Below are 16,117 nucleotides of genomic sequence, written 5' to 3'. Positions count from 1 at the left end.
CAGTATTGCATTATTAATAATATTTTAACTGGTTATAGGGGTTTTTAATGGTAATTTTTGCATATTGCAAATTTCTATGATTTGGAGGTTAGTTATTTATCATTGTGAGGTTCCTTTCTTCAGATATTTTCAGAGTTATAGAAACAGTGGCTTACCATTAAGCCACTCCTTTATTTCAAACGGGCTAAGAATATTTCATCTTAAATTGTTTACAGTGTCTAAGACAACTGTCCTTTGGTCAAAAATTATATTTCTTAATATATTCAGCATTCCCCAAACAAATGCATTCCATAATCTATTCAGCAGTCTGCATACAGTGACAGTAGAGTTGTCCACATTATAAATAAGCCTGTTCATTAAGATGATAAAATGTTAAAACATTTCACTTGGCTAAGTTCAGCCTGTCAGAAGCTGACAGAGCTATTTTTGGCCTCAGCCAGACTTATGAAGAAGGATTGCTCTCTTCAGAGAGTTGCAGTATCAGCTGAGAACTAACTGTGTCCTGGATTATAAAAGAAAAACGAACAACAAAGAAATCTTAGAACCGGTGAAAATAGAAATATTAAAGGAGGTTGGGAATGCATCAGGCAGACAAAGCAGCTGCCTGAAACTTCATTTGGGTGACAGAGACTAAACTTAGAAAGAAAACATAATGTAAATTCCATCATGTTAAACTAAATACTTTGTTTATTGAAAAGCTGACATATGAAAGTCTTTTTAAAGTGTATTTTTATGTATGTGTAGGTGTTAATGCATGTGTAATAGTCTGATATGCTCCCCTGTTTCACAAAATTCAGAATGACTTAGGAGTACCTAATGTGCTTAGAAGAAATGCTAACCTTAGCTGGGATCATCTATTTGTCTTTCCAGTCAGAAATATGTCTGTGATTTTAGTTTTTCTTGAGGTGGAGGAAAGGTTTCACTGACAATTTCCAGCATACATGCCTATTACAGTGAAACTAAGCTCCATACAGAGTCCACAGAGAGAGGAGGCTCATAGCTTTGGTCCTTCAAATCCTTTGCCATCAGAATCTTCATCCTGCACTGAATTTGCTGAGAGGTGAAGCACCCAACTTAGGTTAAAGTATGAATCTTCACTGTTATCAGATCATTTTGACAACAGAAATAGTGGTGGGGATATTGATGCTAGCTGACCACATTAAATATCCAATTTCTTGCCTGTTAGGTACCAGTAGTAGAGTGGTGAGTTATCAGTTACAATTCCTGACAGCCATTAACTTGCTGTTTCAGAAGGATTTTTTTGCATGTTGTCATAAAGGGTTCATTATAATGCAAAGCCTGGGTAAAAATCTTCTGTAAGAGTTCTGGAAGTCACTGCTTTGGGTTTCTTTCGTAAAATTAACTCTTCCTGGATTTAGCCACTTTCGAGTGACAACAGAACTCTGTTCTGTCACATCATTTTTTTAGACTGATGAAAAAGTTCTCATAGTAAAGGGATTTCAATGATTATTATTGAAGAATGCTGTTTTTTCCATAGATTACATGGTGTTATGTCAGACTCATCAACAAGGTATGCCTATTGTTTTGAAACATTTTTCATTAAATAGCTCAAGAACTGTTAAATATTTCTCACAGATTGAAATTTTGGGTGAAAAACCTTTAGAGAGGTCAGTCGTGTAATTGCAACATCCCACCCCATTTGTCTGGAAGTTATAAGCAACTAAAGTGGCTTCATCTGCAACATAGTTCAACAGCAATGGTGTTTACTGGCCTGAAGCCCAGCTTTTGAGCCTTTTCTCTTTATTTGACTTGGAACCATGTTGATGTGGACACAATGAGGCACACAGACATCACAGTACAGTTAAATATGGAGATTTCAGTTTAATTTTCAAGTCATTATCCCTTTGGGATTACTATCCACGGCTGCATGAGGAAGGCACAGTGTGATCCTTTTTACTGTGGAGTGGCGCAGAGGTGACATCTTTGCTGCTTTTACACCTCTCAGGGCCTTTGCTGGAAGACGACACAGAGTCCTGAGTGTCGCTTCACCCAGTAAATCTCCAAGGGGAATAAGGCATTCAACACCATGACCAACACCTGATCCCAGTAGCAACCTCAGCATTTGGAACAAGCCCCAGCATCCAGCTAAGGCTTGCCAAATCCTTTCTCCCTCCTCTGTAAGTCATAGGATGTTGGGAGCATGGGAAGGGGGAGAGATATGGTGGTGGCCTTGCTGAATGTCTCATGGGGGGTGGTGCTAAGAGCAACGTAGGAGTGGTGGGGAGAGGAGACCTCAGAGGGCTTTCCCAAGTGTCTCCCATCACTGTCTGGGGGACTCGACTACTTGCACACCCACTAAAGCTGTCACCAGCTGACAGCCTGGGAGAACTGTTTCAGGTTCAGTGGGGTGAACATAACTGACTGCCTGGAGGACTGTACAAGTGGGTGACTGAATTACATCTAGTGGTTAATTTTATAAAAAAACCTGAAATAATGAGATATATACTTGATTGGCAAATAATTTGCATTTAAAGCATGAGTACTGCATGACAGGAAATATTTCTCTGGCTTTTTTAAAAGCCTACCTACTATAAAAAGTTAACATGCTAGCACGAGGAACAATGGAGAGATTACATCTCCACTTAAACAGAAGACCCAATCTCTCTGCTAGTTTATAAGTTTTCTTTGGTCAAATAATAATAATGCAATAAGAAAAATATACATATCCTCTACTAAATTGCTCAGAAGGTCATTTTATCCTTTTTGTGCAGGCTCCTGCTTCTTACTGATACTTACTTGAAAACTTCAATTAATAATAACATAGTATTTACCTTATTATGAATCATTTAACCATGATATAAGGAAGCTTTCTTATAGGACATTTATAAATAGGTCAAGTAGTTTTTCTTTCTCTTTGGTGGGAGGGATGGCAGAGTGATTCCTGTTGTCCAATATAAAGAGAAAGTCACTGAATCGATATTGACATTTCTAACAAAGAACGCAAAGAAAATTGTCCAAAATCCAACAAGAAAAAAACATTGTTTTGTGATCCAAACAGCAAAATCTGTGTACTACAACATTAGCCCATTAGCCCCATGGTGAGGATGAAAATTTCTGCAGGGCACAGTGTTTGGCAATTAATGCATCTTTATCAGTTTTATACTGTAGCCACACAGCTTCTCCCTGCACTGAATGCTTCCTCCTCCGAAAAGAGAGGAAGAAGTCTGGGTCTTGATCATCCTGAGCCAAAATACGTTCCCACATTTGCAGACTCTGAGGCTGTTCAGATCCAAATCTAAACTTTGTGCCTGCGACTATTGCCCAATTCTGTGTGGGTGGTGTATGAAAGATAAACCCTTCAGAAGAAGAAAAGGAGAGACACACAGGCTCTGACTGGGGAACAGCTGGTGGGAATGTAGTCTTGCTTTCTGCCATAAAATCAAGTGGAGAAAATTGGGCAGCCGGAGAACACACCTCAAACTTGAGAATGAAATATTAACGAGCACTTCACCTAGCCTTCAATTTGGTGTGGAGCAGTAGCAGGGAACGCCACAGATTTGTGTTAGATGCCTCCCAGCATGCACTAATAATACTTTATTTGTTCCCACTCTTTTCAGCAATTAATTTATAGTAGAAGAATTCAGCGTGTGTTGGGTTACTTGTCATATGCAATACATTAAAAATGAGCCTTAGTAAAGGGGAAGGATTTAAAGACCGTAAAAGATGAAAAGGCAAAAATTATGCAATCGTTAGATGAGGATTGTAGGACACAAATCTCAATACCTCTAAGTACTGAGTCCTCCAAGAGACCATACTGTGGTGTGATTTAAGATGCAGTTTTTAATAGGAAAAGCATGAGAATATAATCCACTGCGCAGCATGTGCTTCACTGATTATGAGAAGGAATTTGAGTGCTTACCGTATAGAAATATATTTTAAAAATTAAAATTCCTGGTTAATGATTTTCATAACCTATGAAAGAATTAATAAATTGTCAAAGATAACTGGAGGAGTGGAGATTGAAAACAGGAAAGTGCTTGTCATGCTTGAATGCCCTGAATAGATATTTTAGCTGCCGTGCTAAAAAGGTAATGCTGGTTCCCAAAACAGTCTGCAGATTGTTCAGAACTCAATTGTGCAGCCATAGTGGTCTGTGTGTTAAGAGAGGGCTAAGATTAATTCGAAAGAGGGCTTCCCATGTGATTCAGTCTGTATGGCCTAGTGTGGAAGTGGAAATAATACCCAGTATCACAAGATTTACTATTCCTCACATGCCTTGAATACTGATGGATCTCTGAACATTCTCCACTCTCAAAGGTAATTATGGCCTGGGAGCAGATTACTTGATTCAGTTAAATACCTTATAAAAGTGGTAGCTCTCAGAAATAAATAAATACCTAGATACATATATCAAAGTCCTTCCTGAAAGCCCTGCAAAACATTTTTTTTTCATTTTGACATGCTTTTGAGATATTAATGTAAGAAGTTGTATGAGTGATTTATTCAAGATTTAATACTTGTTACGAGAAAATGAAATAATCAGTTATAAGTTATCCCATCTTTCAAAATGAAATGCTGAGGTTAATGTTAGGATAGCAACTGAATTACATTTATTCATGTTTACTTTGGTGATAAGTGCTATTTCTTCAAGAAACTCCAGTGGTTGCAAATCAATTAAAGACGCCTTCTAGACTGTACGGTGTTCAGTTCAATTCCTACAGACAGAAAGAATTGAGAGAAGGTTTGTGGCAGCAGTCACCCAACAAAAGCACTCTTTCGTTCTATTTTTAATGACCTTAGTGTTGATACTATTTTTTCCTCCATAGTGATGAAGGCTGATTGTCTGCAACCCTGTGCAAGGAGATCTGGAAATGTAAATCTGTGTCATTTTAGTAGGAAACATGCTTTTAAGCCTGCCTCTGAAGATAATCCAGACCACAAAGTTAATTGCAATCTCTGTGTACATTTCTAACAGATTCTTAACAGCCTCCACATACAAAATCAAGGGTCGTACTTACGGGTGTTTACAGAGGGACCAGTCTCACTTTCCAACCTTGAACTGACACTGATATTTTCATTAATGACACCACTACTTTTCTACTTTTGCTCTCAGTCAAATCTGTTAGTAAGATCTGCTTTAAACCTTCCTTCGCCAAAGCTTATTTTATCTTCAGTGAAAGGAAATCAGAAAATGTCGCCGAGGAAATTACAGTAGTGTGTCGTCAAAGCATAAGCCCCCTTAGCAAGGTCTGTGACGGAGGAAGCCAGCTTTGAACAACACTGTTTGGTGCCTAGTAATGCCAATGCTGGGACCAATAGGAACTAAAAAGAAGATGTGGTCTTAATAATCAGGGAGGAAAGTGTGCTTTGAGAGTGAAGAAATCTTGATGCTGGAAGTTGTATATTTCTATTTACTCAAATTAACTTAATTTTCTTAGAAAAAATGGATGTGTAATGTATAAAACTCTAGACAAGCCGTAGCTATAACCAGGGTAGCAACAAAGCAATAATGTTTTTAAAAGTACAACTAATAGATGTTTACCTTAAAGTACATTTAAAGACACAGGAGACTAAGCACTGAAGAATCCCATGGGTTAACTTGAGGAGATTGTCAACTCTTTTCTCACAAATGTTCCTTTCCAGTCCCTGCGCGGGTGTCCATGACAATCACTCTGTAAGTTTAATGTAATTTATAAATAAAACATAACTCTGTGGAAAGCAAAAACTTCTATTTATTTCTTCTGGGTTTAGCCCATCTTTCAGCAGAGACTTCAAAGCACAGACAATTTTGTCAATACCAAGTTCCTAGCAGGATGAAAGACAAGCCTGCTTTTTAGGTAGCTGCTGCAGCGTATCAGCAACGTCGTATTCTGCAGAGATTGCCCCAGCCTCAGTCTTCTTCATCTTCGCTTTCTGTGCATTAGCATTTATGGTGGTAGGGATCTAGTGCCATATATGTCATTATATATGGTGCATACAGTTCAAACTAAGACTGCAAATGTTTATGATGCCTTTTTATAAACATACATGTTTTTAACTTAGCTGTATGTTTATTAAGACCCGAGAAAGGAGAGCTAATCGGACGTGCTGTCCAATGTGCAGACATCAGCACAAAGAAAATTCTTTTCTCCAAATTGCAGGGTGCTTTTTCTACTCATAATCACCGCAAGTAACCTAAGCCCTTATTTATGTTCAGTGTGGCAGTAAAATTGATACACTAAAAAGATTATATAAACTGATCTTGTTTTAAGATTTAGAGCTTCCAAATGAAGCATAAACTTTGCTAATTTAATCCCCAGGTCACAGAATATCTAGTTTTTCTCTTGTCAGTGTCTCGTGCTTATAAAGGATAAGTTAGCAAGCCAGACTCGTTTTTTAAGGGTTTCTCACTGGACCTGTAGCTCAGCTCCAGTGCTGAACATGGTCCCATAATTCTCCTGTTTTTCCCAGGCCAAATTCTTTCTTCTTCTCTCTTTCCCATCTCTGGTTGGTGCTCAGCTGTGCTCTATTAGTTCCTGCGGGTTACAAATGGCATCCAAGCTGATTCCAGTTAGCCTTGCAGGACCTCACCTGCCTGCCTCTGTGTGTGTGCCTGTGCCTCCAAGGCACATTAATTTAATGCTCACACAATAATATGTGGGATTAATGTGAAATGAAAGTTGCATGCTTGTGTTGGTAGCCTGATTGCATATTGCTGGTCTAGTATTACAAGGTTCAAACCAAATAAGGCTCCACAAACTTCAGACAGTGAAGAGTGGCTTAGGTCAGGTTGCATTTCAAATGCACAGCGTGCCTCCCTTCGCGATGCTACTCCTGTAGAGAGGTTTCCTCCGTTTTGTAGGTAAGCACAGTTGGGGATCAGCATCCCACTTCAGCCTTTTGTCACGGGTACAAGTCACTTGACTGCTCGCTGAGATGACTTTCCATGTTACTTTCTGCTTTTTCATGTAAGTGTGGCTCTTTTATGATCTGGCATGTGAGATGCGTACACACAGACATAGTCTTCAGAAAGTCCAGTGTCTAATTATACTGAGACAGGCAGCTGCCATGTGAAATCGGGCGGTCTGGTCTCACAGACCAGACCTTCAGCAAAAGTGTGGGGAGTAATTACCCTCAGTGTATGCCTGATCAAGCCTTTGTAAAATGAATAGTGTACATAACTGTTAAAAAGGCTGTAAAGCAGTACAGTTGCTGTGAATACTGGTTGTGTTGTTACTGATAAAATGAAACCATTAGCAATGAATAAGCTATTATTCTTTTCCTGTGTTTCTCAGTGTTGGGAGGTAAGTCAGTGTGAAGCCCTCACCAGCAGTTCTTTCCAGGGTTTCTAATGCATGGTCGTTTGGATCTGGTTACATTTTTATTGCCCTTCAAAAAGTATCGTATAGCCTTAGCTTCTCCTATGTGTACTGGCAGAAGTTTCCTTTCTTTTTAACTGGGGTAGGCTAGCGCAAGAAGGATCACAGGGATGGAGGAAGGAATCTCCCTTGGCACTTGAAGAGCCAAAGAGGATAGGTTTCTTTGGGCTCTTGGGCTCTTCACGGGGAGAGAGATTTTTCCCATCCTGGTGGACCTTAGTAGATGGGACACACAAATACAGAGGTCCAGCTCAACTCCTGATGAGCAATGGAGAGCTGTCATGGCTTCAGTCCTAACATGCTGTAGGAGTCTGCTCCTTACCTTCCTTATGGGCCTTATACTAGAGGTTTCCAAAAAGGCTGCCTAGATGTATAGTGGGGAAGCCTCATAGCCATATATAAGGAAATTATAATCTTTTTTCTTTTTTTTTTTCTTTAAACTGTGGTTTCCCTTGACTTTTTATGGCTTCTCACAGCTGAATAATCCATGCAATGGCCACAGAAAGGAGAAGGTGCGTCTCTCAGAGCAGTCTCTAAAGCAGGCGTATGGTTGTCATTTATTGCTTATGCAAAGAACTTCCTGGACGGTGAGGGACTGCGGTGGGTTGCAAGCTGGCAGCTCCCTCCCTTGTTGTTCTCTTTCCTTAGCTGTGTGAGTTTTGGGTCTTTTTTTTAAACTCCTCCTTCCATCTGGCATCTCCTAATTATTTTCTATCACTAATCACTTCTACAGGAAACAGACTGGACTGTTGAATTAAGAGCCCTATAAAAGGATAATTTTGTTATTTACAAGTTTCTTACCTCACTTAGACTTTATAACGTGACACTGTATAGCTGGTGATAATCACCTTGGGCTACGATTGTGTCTAATCTCATAAACTAGGCAGGGTCAGGTCTGGTCAGTAGTTGAACATGAGAGGCCCAAGGAAAAGCCGGGGCTGCGGGAAGTGGGGTTGGTAGCACCTTTGGCTGTGAACTAATATCCGACGTGTCTTGTGTTTTATGCCCTCTGCAACTTTGTGCTAAGAGCCTGACTACCAAGGATTTTCTGCACTTACCTCTATCATTATTCAGATAAGCTCCTTTTTCTCCTTACTGTTTGCGGGGGGTGGATGGGGGGGTGGGGTGTTTTTTATTTAGATGGGAGGGGGGAAAGCATTTTTACATTAGTCACTGTTTACATGCTCCTAAGTACAAATACATGTCGTTTGGCTTCTGTACAAAGATGGAAAGGATGTGGGAGCTGTGGCGGTCTGGTGTGTTGCCCCCCGTTCAGCTAGAGAATCCCCTGATAGGCAGGCACATCTGCTCCACTAATAATTGCCCATTCATAAGTGGTTACCAAACCCTTAAGATCCATGAAGAGTGAAATGCTTGTTTTAGAAGTGGTAGCAGAAAGAGAAGTAGTTAGAGATGCCTAAATGAAGTATTAGACTGTGAAAGAAAAAAAGAACAACCATTTATCCTGTGGTTAATGCTGCAGAAGCTGATCTGTTCTAGCCGTTGTTTCTTTCCTTTTAATCTTTCACAAGAAAAAAGATATTTTCAGATAAAACTTCTCATGCTTAGTTTTAGTCTCTAGCTGAATGTTTTTCTTTTCTGAATTTGAACAAAGTAAGGAGAGCAGTTTTGTTACTAAGCTCAATAAACTGCTTGCTCTTATTACTTCAAACCTGTCACTCTCATCATCAGCGAAGACAGCAACTCTTGACAGTTTTGCAAAGTCTTCCTTTGATCATTAACTTTTAGAACATTAAACTTTTCCATATTTAACCTTTTTTCTGCAATGCATCAGCAGTTAGAAACAGTGTTGCTTCTGGTATTCACCTTCCTATAGTCCTAATGTTTAAGCAAGGTAAGAATTATCACGCTGAAAAATTGATTCTCGGTTGATGAACAGTTGTTGCTCTAATCCTCTTCATCTTAGTATTGATATTCCTCACATCCATACAACTTCCAAGATAACTACAGGATGATGGTTTCTAATAGTGAAGTTCATATTATAATGCACTTAGACTATATTGCTTTTTAGTGGGGATTATTATTGCATTTAGTTAGAGCTAAAGCAGTTTGAAATAGTTTGCCTAAGGAACATTAGAGCTACTCTCACAAAGTATAATGTCCTCTATTAAACCTTAGTCATATGTGTATGTGATTTAGTAATTTTTTTAATGATTTCCAATTTGTGTATTAGATTAGTAGCGCTTAGAGGCAAGCAGCTTTTCCCCTTCCTGAGAGAAGAGTGGAGGAATACTGTGAAAATACGAAAGGCTGTATTCCCAATTTCCATTTTGCATGTAATGGTGAAATATTTTAAAAGCTCTATGCTTTATATCATGTATCAAATAGTTTATTGGTTGAAGATTTCTGATGATTTTACATTGCTGGAAATGTCTTGAAGCATTTACCAAAGTTAATATGATAGTGAATCATATTTGCATTCAGGCATTTCTGTGAATTGGCTGATGATTAAAGTAATGATGTGTTTAACACAAATGCACAAAAATTGCAAAAAGTATCGTGTGTTGTTATCTTTCACAGAATTTGAAGTGCTTAGTCTCTTAAGTGACAGCTTCTCATTCACTCCAGCCTCCAAATTCTTGCTAGCATTTGTCGCAGCGCTGCAGCCTGGTGCCTGGAACCTGCCAATCACTTTTGTCACACACCGGAGTTCGCAAGGCAGGCTCGCTGCTCAGCAAGTTGATAATGCTGAGAGCTTACTGGATAATTTTTTTATGGGCCTTATGGGTTAATTCTCTTGGGCTATTTTTATTGTTGAAAATTCAAATAACCTCGGTGTTAGAAATCTTATGAGCAGTGTCACTTAAAGTGTTAGTTGATGATGGGCAGTACAAGTAAAAAATTGCCCTGTAAAATGAGATGAAAAACGTGACTAAGTAAGAAGAAAGCCGTTGTGTTGGATAAACATTTTGTTCATTGCCAGTAATTTTGTTTATTGCCAATGAATTTAAGAAATGGAACTATACCCCAAACTTAGTCTTCTAGCTTCGATGTGCCCTATACTAAAAATAAGAGCTTCTGTCCAAAGATCATATGCCTCTGAAATCCCAAATGTCAGATCTTTGAGTTACTGATTAGGACCTAGGACTAGTGTATTTCAACTGAAAATAGACATAAACTAAATGTTATGTTGCAAGAAACCAGAGACTTGCTGGGGGGGGGGAACAAAAAAAAACCAAACCCAGAACAAAACCCAACAGTCCATCCTGTGTAACAGAAGTTGTATAACCTGTCCACATGCCAATGCCTGCTTCTCCCCCCAAAAGTAAATAATCTGCATACCCCAAATTTATGATGGGGAGTTGCATTGCCAGCCCTATTTTGAATCATTCAAAATGATTCCGTTTTCAAATCAAGACATTATTTAAATTTGTTTCAAATATGCTGGGTTTGACCATGGTTTGAGAGGATGGTTTCTTAAGTGCCTGTCTCAAGTAAGAATTTTTAACAGTCCGTTCCTCTAGGGAAATGGGATGCTTCCTGCCCTTATATGAAAATTTTCATGACAAAGGCATTTTAAAATGTTAATTAGGAAACTAAGAGGGAATAAATAAGAAAGATGAACCATATGTGGAAAAGGAGAAATGAGAAAATTAGAACGCCTTTTCTGAGAATGTGATCAGGGATTATGGGTGGCAATAAACTGATAATTTAATAATAACTGATAATTTGACTTTGGGAGCAGAGTATAATTCCACTGCCAATTCCACTCTGGTTTCATTCATTGCAGGTTTCAAATCACTCCTGGTTTAAGTAGAGATTTATGCAAGGATAGTGGGAGCCTACATGAGAGACTCATTTGAAGGATGATCAGCCTACCTCATTTTCTAAGTCTGCCTAATTGCAATTGTATAAAATGAATGTAGACCTTGACCCACAGCGCTGGTGCAGCTATGCCCATGGACATACTGGCACGTAGAAAACTGGTAATCAGGGTCTGCAAGGAGTGCTGATGGACACTGGGGGTTACCCCATTTTGTAATTTTTCTGCAGTGAGGTGGTCCATAAGCAAGTTTTCACCATTATAAATTTTGCAAGAATGTTGCATGTCCGTGTCACAACTCTAGTATTCCTTCAGGTTAAAAATTGTTTTCACCTTAATTTATGAGGTTGAATCAAGTGATAATTAAGGAAGGATTAGGAGACTTTGCACTCTTAGTCTTATTTATGCTAAATAATTATGATTATGGACTGAAAGTATGTTGAAGAAAGAATCTGTGACGGCACATGTATCATAGCAACATAGCTTATTCAGGAAGAACTGGATGGATTCAAAATAGAGGATGTGCCAAAGGAGCAGGTGTAGTCTGAAATACAAAGAGTGTTTAGAAATTAATGAGCTGCAGTTTTCAATTATAACATACATTGAATTACTCAAAATTTAATTACTGTGTAGAACAAAAAAGGCTAATATTGGATGCATTAGACTGCCAGACAAGACTAATGTGAAATGAATATTATACATCAGGTAAGAAAATATTAATGAAACATAAAAAGAAATTTCCATACCACTTGCCCATGTTATACCAGTAGCCAGAGCTCCTATTCCATGAGGAATAAATGAAAAAAACCTAATAAATATAATAATAGAAACACCTTGTGAATTACATGATTGTCATTATCCCTAAGTGTATACATTTTCAGTTACAAAAAGATACAGAGGTTTATTGTAAAAACCGATTTTATCAATATGATTCTTAAATGGATATCATAAAGGAAGTGTTGTAAATTATTTATTTCATAAAGTTTGGCCACCATCAACATTTCCTTACTAGAACACAGGTAAGGTTCCTCATCAAAGGGTATGGTTAAGCTTTTTGATGTGCCTTCTCTTTTTTTTTTTTTTTTTTTAATTTTTATTTTTCCTTTTATTTAAGGAAATCCTTATAACAGTGTGGGTCCGATGAGAAATAAACTATCACCAGTCCCTTGTGATTTCAGAAAATTAGTCTAACAGCCTGTTTTCCCTTATGATACTTAAATATATCAGTAACAAAGAGCATTTGCCAAAAGAGTAGCATTCATGCAGCTGCCAATTTGCATTACATTTTGGCTGTTATCACTCCTACAGAGCACATTGTCTTGTGGCATTTATAAATGACTTTTAAGGTCTTTTTGGAATACAGTCTGCCTTGACGTGTCGCAAGTCAAGAAGCTTTTGCTGGAGTGACCCCTCGCTGCAATGAACGTCAGTCGTGCCTCGGTCACAACGGCACAGCTCCCTGCAGGCCAGCAAGGAGACATGCTACAGGCCGGGGACGGGAAGAAAACGCGATGCTGTTAGCTGAAATAGAAAATGCTGACTAGATGGGAGCAAGATGGAGAAGCTGCTGAGGAGCAGCCTCTCCGTGTTGCTGGCCAGTGTGAGGGTTGCTGCCTTAGGCAGAGCTCCTTGCTTCTTCAACTCCTCTTCCCATAGCTCTCATAGTTGCAAGACAGACCTCTCTAGCCCCAATTCAGCAATGCATAATGGTGTAATAGTAAACTTAAACCACATGCGTAGTCCTCCCAGTCTCTCTGCTTCTGCCTTTCCCGGGGAGAGGAGTACCTGGCACAGGCGGCTGCTTTAACTCACTGTTTAGCTTACCACCTCCATGGCCCAGGCTCCTGGCAGGAGGAGAGGAAGACAGGATGGACCAAAACCAAAGCTATGAAGGATGGAAGGGTGGATGGAAAGGACTGAAAGCAAAGCTGTAACGGACAGGCTTCGTCTGAAGGATTTACTGGAGACAAATTCTGGTGTTCCGTGATGCTTCTCTCCTTGCTCATGAGCTGTCTTGCGTGCTTTGCCTGGGGAAAGTGATGCTGCCAGCCCCCTGGGGCAGGGAGGTGGTATATCTTCTGTGCTCTCCAGCTCTTGGTACCCTTCTGTACTTACCAAGTTTGGCTGGGGTTGTCCCCCTTTTAATGCAGCTTGTTTTCCCGAGGAAAGAACGGGACTGTGGTAACGAGCTGCTGCAAAGCAAGGAGAGAATTGCCGAGGCTGATACCTCAGCTTGAACTCATGGTCATGGAGAACTGCTTTCCTTGCCACAGTCAGAGTTAGGAGTGAAAAGAGCTCGTTTCTTAGCTTTCTGGGTAGCTTTTATCACAGTGTTTGATTGGCATGTCCTGCCTCAGTGTCACACAGCTTAGTAGCAGCTCTGCTTTTATCGAGCAGTCATATGTTGTCCCTTGCGAGCAGGCTGGTAGTCTCTGTCTTTAAGGGAAGGGCTGGAGCAGTTGGTTATTTTAACAGAGGCAGCTGGGGCCGTGGGGACGTCCTGCGTCGGTGTCTGTAGGGAAGAGCCCTGTGGCTTCGCTGGCTCAGGACCAAACCAGGACAAGGCAGGAGCCCCGGGAGGGGAGCAGGACTGCACCGTCTCGCCCAGAACATGACCCTGTGAGGAAGCGTATTATTATTTATACAGCATAAATGAAGTTGTAGCTATTGCTTGTGAAACCCACCTTAGCACCATTATTGATTGCAACATCCACATCCCTGCCTGTGCGCATTCTCGCGTGCCCATATACACCTCTAGTGGTATTTGTACCTATGGAGTGTGAAGGAAATGCCCAGAATTATCACCCCTCCTTCAGTGGACACAGTGGGCTAGTTGCTGACCTCGCTAAAAGCTAAGTTGCTTGATGTTAGCAAAGTCGTCCAGAACCAGAACAACAGCAGAACTTCTTACTGCAGGTACTGTGAGATTTTTACTTTATTTTGCCATGGCTAGGTCTGTGGTTATATACCAAAATAGCCCCCTCCCTCAGAAAATAAATGTGTTGTTTGCCACTGAAAAGTGCCTTGTTTTTGTGCTACTATCCAGAACAGCAAATGTTAATTGGTTTTGTCTTGTCAGTTATTGAAAGAGAGGAATAGTCACAGTGGATGCTTTTTGCCAGTGCACAGTTTCGACTTGTCATTTCCAAAGGCCCATATTGGTAAATGCCGGGAGCAAGTCTACAACCCATCATGCCACTAGGAACAAAATAAGCCAGCTGACCTAGATCCGAATCAGCTGCAGTGACTGGTAGGTTATAGGACTAAGGCTACAGAAAAACAACTTTTCTGTTGGCTTCCCCTAAGATCTCTCTGCTTTTTTATGAGTTTGCTCCCTTGTTATGAAAACAAGGGTACTTCAGGTATTTCTGGTAAGTACATCAGTGCGAACATAAAATCTTCCCAAATAATGCTAATATGGTCTAATTGTATTGCACAATACAGTACCAAATGAACTCACTTTTTATGCAGTAATTTCTAGCAGCAATATTGGGCAACATTTTTTCCATAATTTAAACTTTGGTTTAGATTATTTATTTCTTTTAATTTAACAATCATACTTTAAACCAAGCCAACACTTTGGCTGAATTTGTTTAATTAAGGTTTTAATTAAAACATTTTGTTTTAAAACTTCTTTTTAAGTTCTAGATATAAAAATGTTCATTACCTGCTGTGGAAATCACATACAATTTTATCAGAAATAAAAATTCAAAAATATAAATAGCCATTTCTTTAGATTTTGCAATAAGTATTTCACTGGAGGGGTGGGGGTGTGAAGGCCTGATTTAATTAGAAGCCAGTCCATTTGGAAAATTTTGTTGTAAATATAGAACTTTTCTCAGGAGTAAGTTTTCATCATTCAACCATGTCTTAAACCCCAACTCCCCTGTGGGTAACTGCAGTCTCAAAGAGGGGTTGTGTGTTGGCTGAGGGTCCCAGTATACTTTGAGCATTGTGTGATGCTGTCTATGTGCCAGGTAAATGTGGCTGCGTTGGAATGGCAGCAAGAGAAGTCTTACCCTGGTGGCTGAGACTGCATGATGGTCCTTCCCATCCAGCTCCTGAGGTGTCAACTTTCAGATTGAACGTTTCTTTGAATAGCATTCCGTCTGTCCGCGGGCAGAGGCTATGCCTGGCATCAGCATGTCTACAAGTGAAGAAACTGAAATGAAAACAGCTTATCACCAATTTTAAATAAAAAGTAAAATTTTGGGCTCCCCTTCCCTCCTTGGAACAATTCTATGAAAGATATGACTGGGAAAATTGTATTTAGCATGGAACAAGCCTCCACCGAGAACTGCATTGAGGAAATTGGGCTCAGTTTCACAATCTGACTGATTAGCTTTTGAAAATCATGTACTGAACCCATAAAATACACTCATAAAGTGTTCAGGCAAGGAAGGATTTTCTGAGCATATGCATTTGGCTGTTAGCTATACAGTGAAACAGAACACAACAAAATGTACAACGGCTAACCACATAGCAACCCAAATATCTTGTTTCTTGAGATATGTACAACAGGGCATCATCTTTAATTTTTAAAAAAATGTGTGTAATATAACTGCTGGTTATTATTATTATTAAAATACATTCCTTAGAGGGAAGGGATCGTATTATATATGGAGTCTGAAACAATAAAGGCATATTTAGTCATAACAACATGAAAATACCATATGAGAATGAAAAGCCTGCAGTGCATTCCCGAGACTGAAAAAAACCATGATACTGTGTTTGAGAGAGGAGCCAGGTGGTCATGAAACTAAACACTACATCGTATTGGAAATGCACGTGGGCTTCAGGAGGTCTGATCAAGTCTAATCTCGACATTTTAGGACTTGTTGAGCTTAACTTGACTTTTGAATTGTCTGTTTTGTTCGGGTTTTTTTCCTAAAGTGATTTTGGTTTATTACTCAACAAATGGGAAATGCATCGATTTGCCTTTTTAGAAAGATAATTTGTCCGAGGTTGACTGAATTGTGTGACTGGATTAAACTTACATAATGTGTCTTTCAGA

At 39.5% G+C, this 16,117-nt stretch overlaps 1 protein-coding gene across 1 annotated transcript in view; it reads left to right on the top strand.

The window, feature by feature from the left end:
• LOC104078936 (N-chimaerin-like) overlaps nucleotides 1–13,340 on the top strand; it is a gene marked incomplete at its 5' end in the record, with an annotated part of 30,799 nt that extends 17,459 nt beyond the window's left edge. Inside the window, one exon of the mRNA XM_009580767.1 lies at nucleotides 13,254–13,340. Within this exon, the coding sequence (XP_009579062.1) occupies nucleotides 13,254–13,340 (87 nt within the window). The remainder of the gene's footprint in view (nucleotides 1–13,253) is intronic.
• Nucleotides 13,341–16,117: the final 2,777 nt, after the last annotated feature.

This window comes from Fulmarus glacialis, unplaced genomic scaffold, assembly GCF_000690835.1.
Source record: "Fulmarus glacialis isolate BGI_N327 unplaced genomic scaffold, ASM69083v1 scaffold27666, whole genome shotgun sequence".
NCBI lineage: Eukaryota > Metazoa > Chordata > Aves > Procellariiformes > Procellariidae > Fulmarus > Fulmarus glacialis.
Note: the sequence above shows the minus strand (reverse complement) of the source record. Positions and strands in the feature narration are given on the sequence as shown.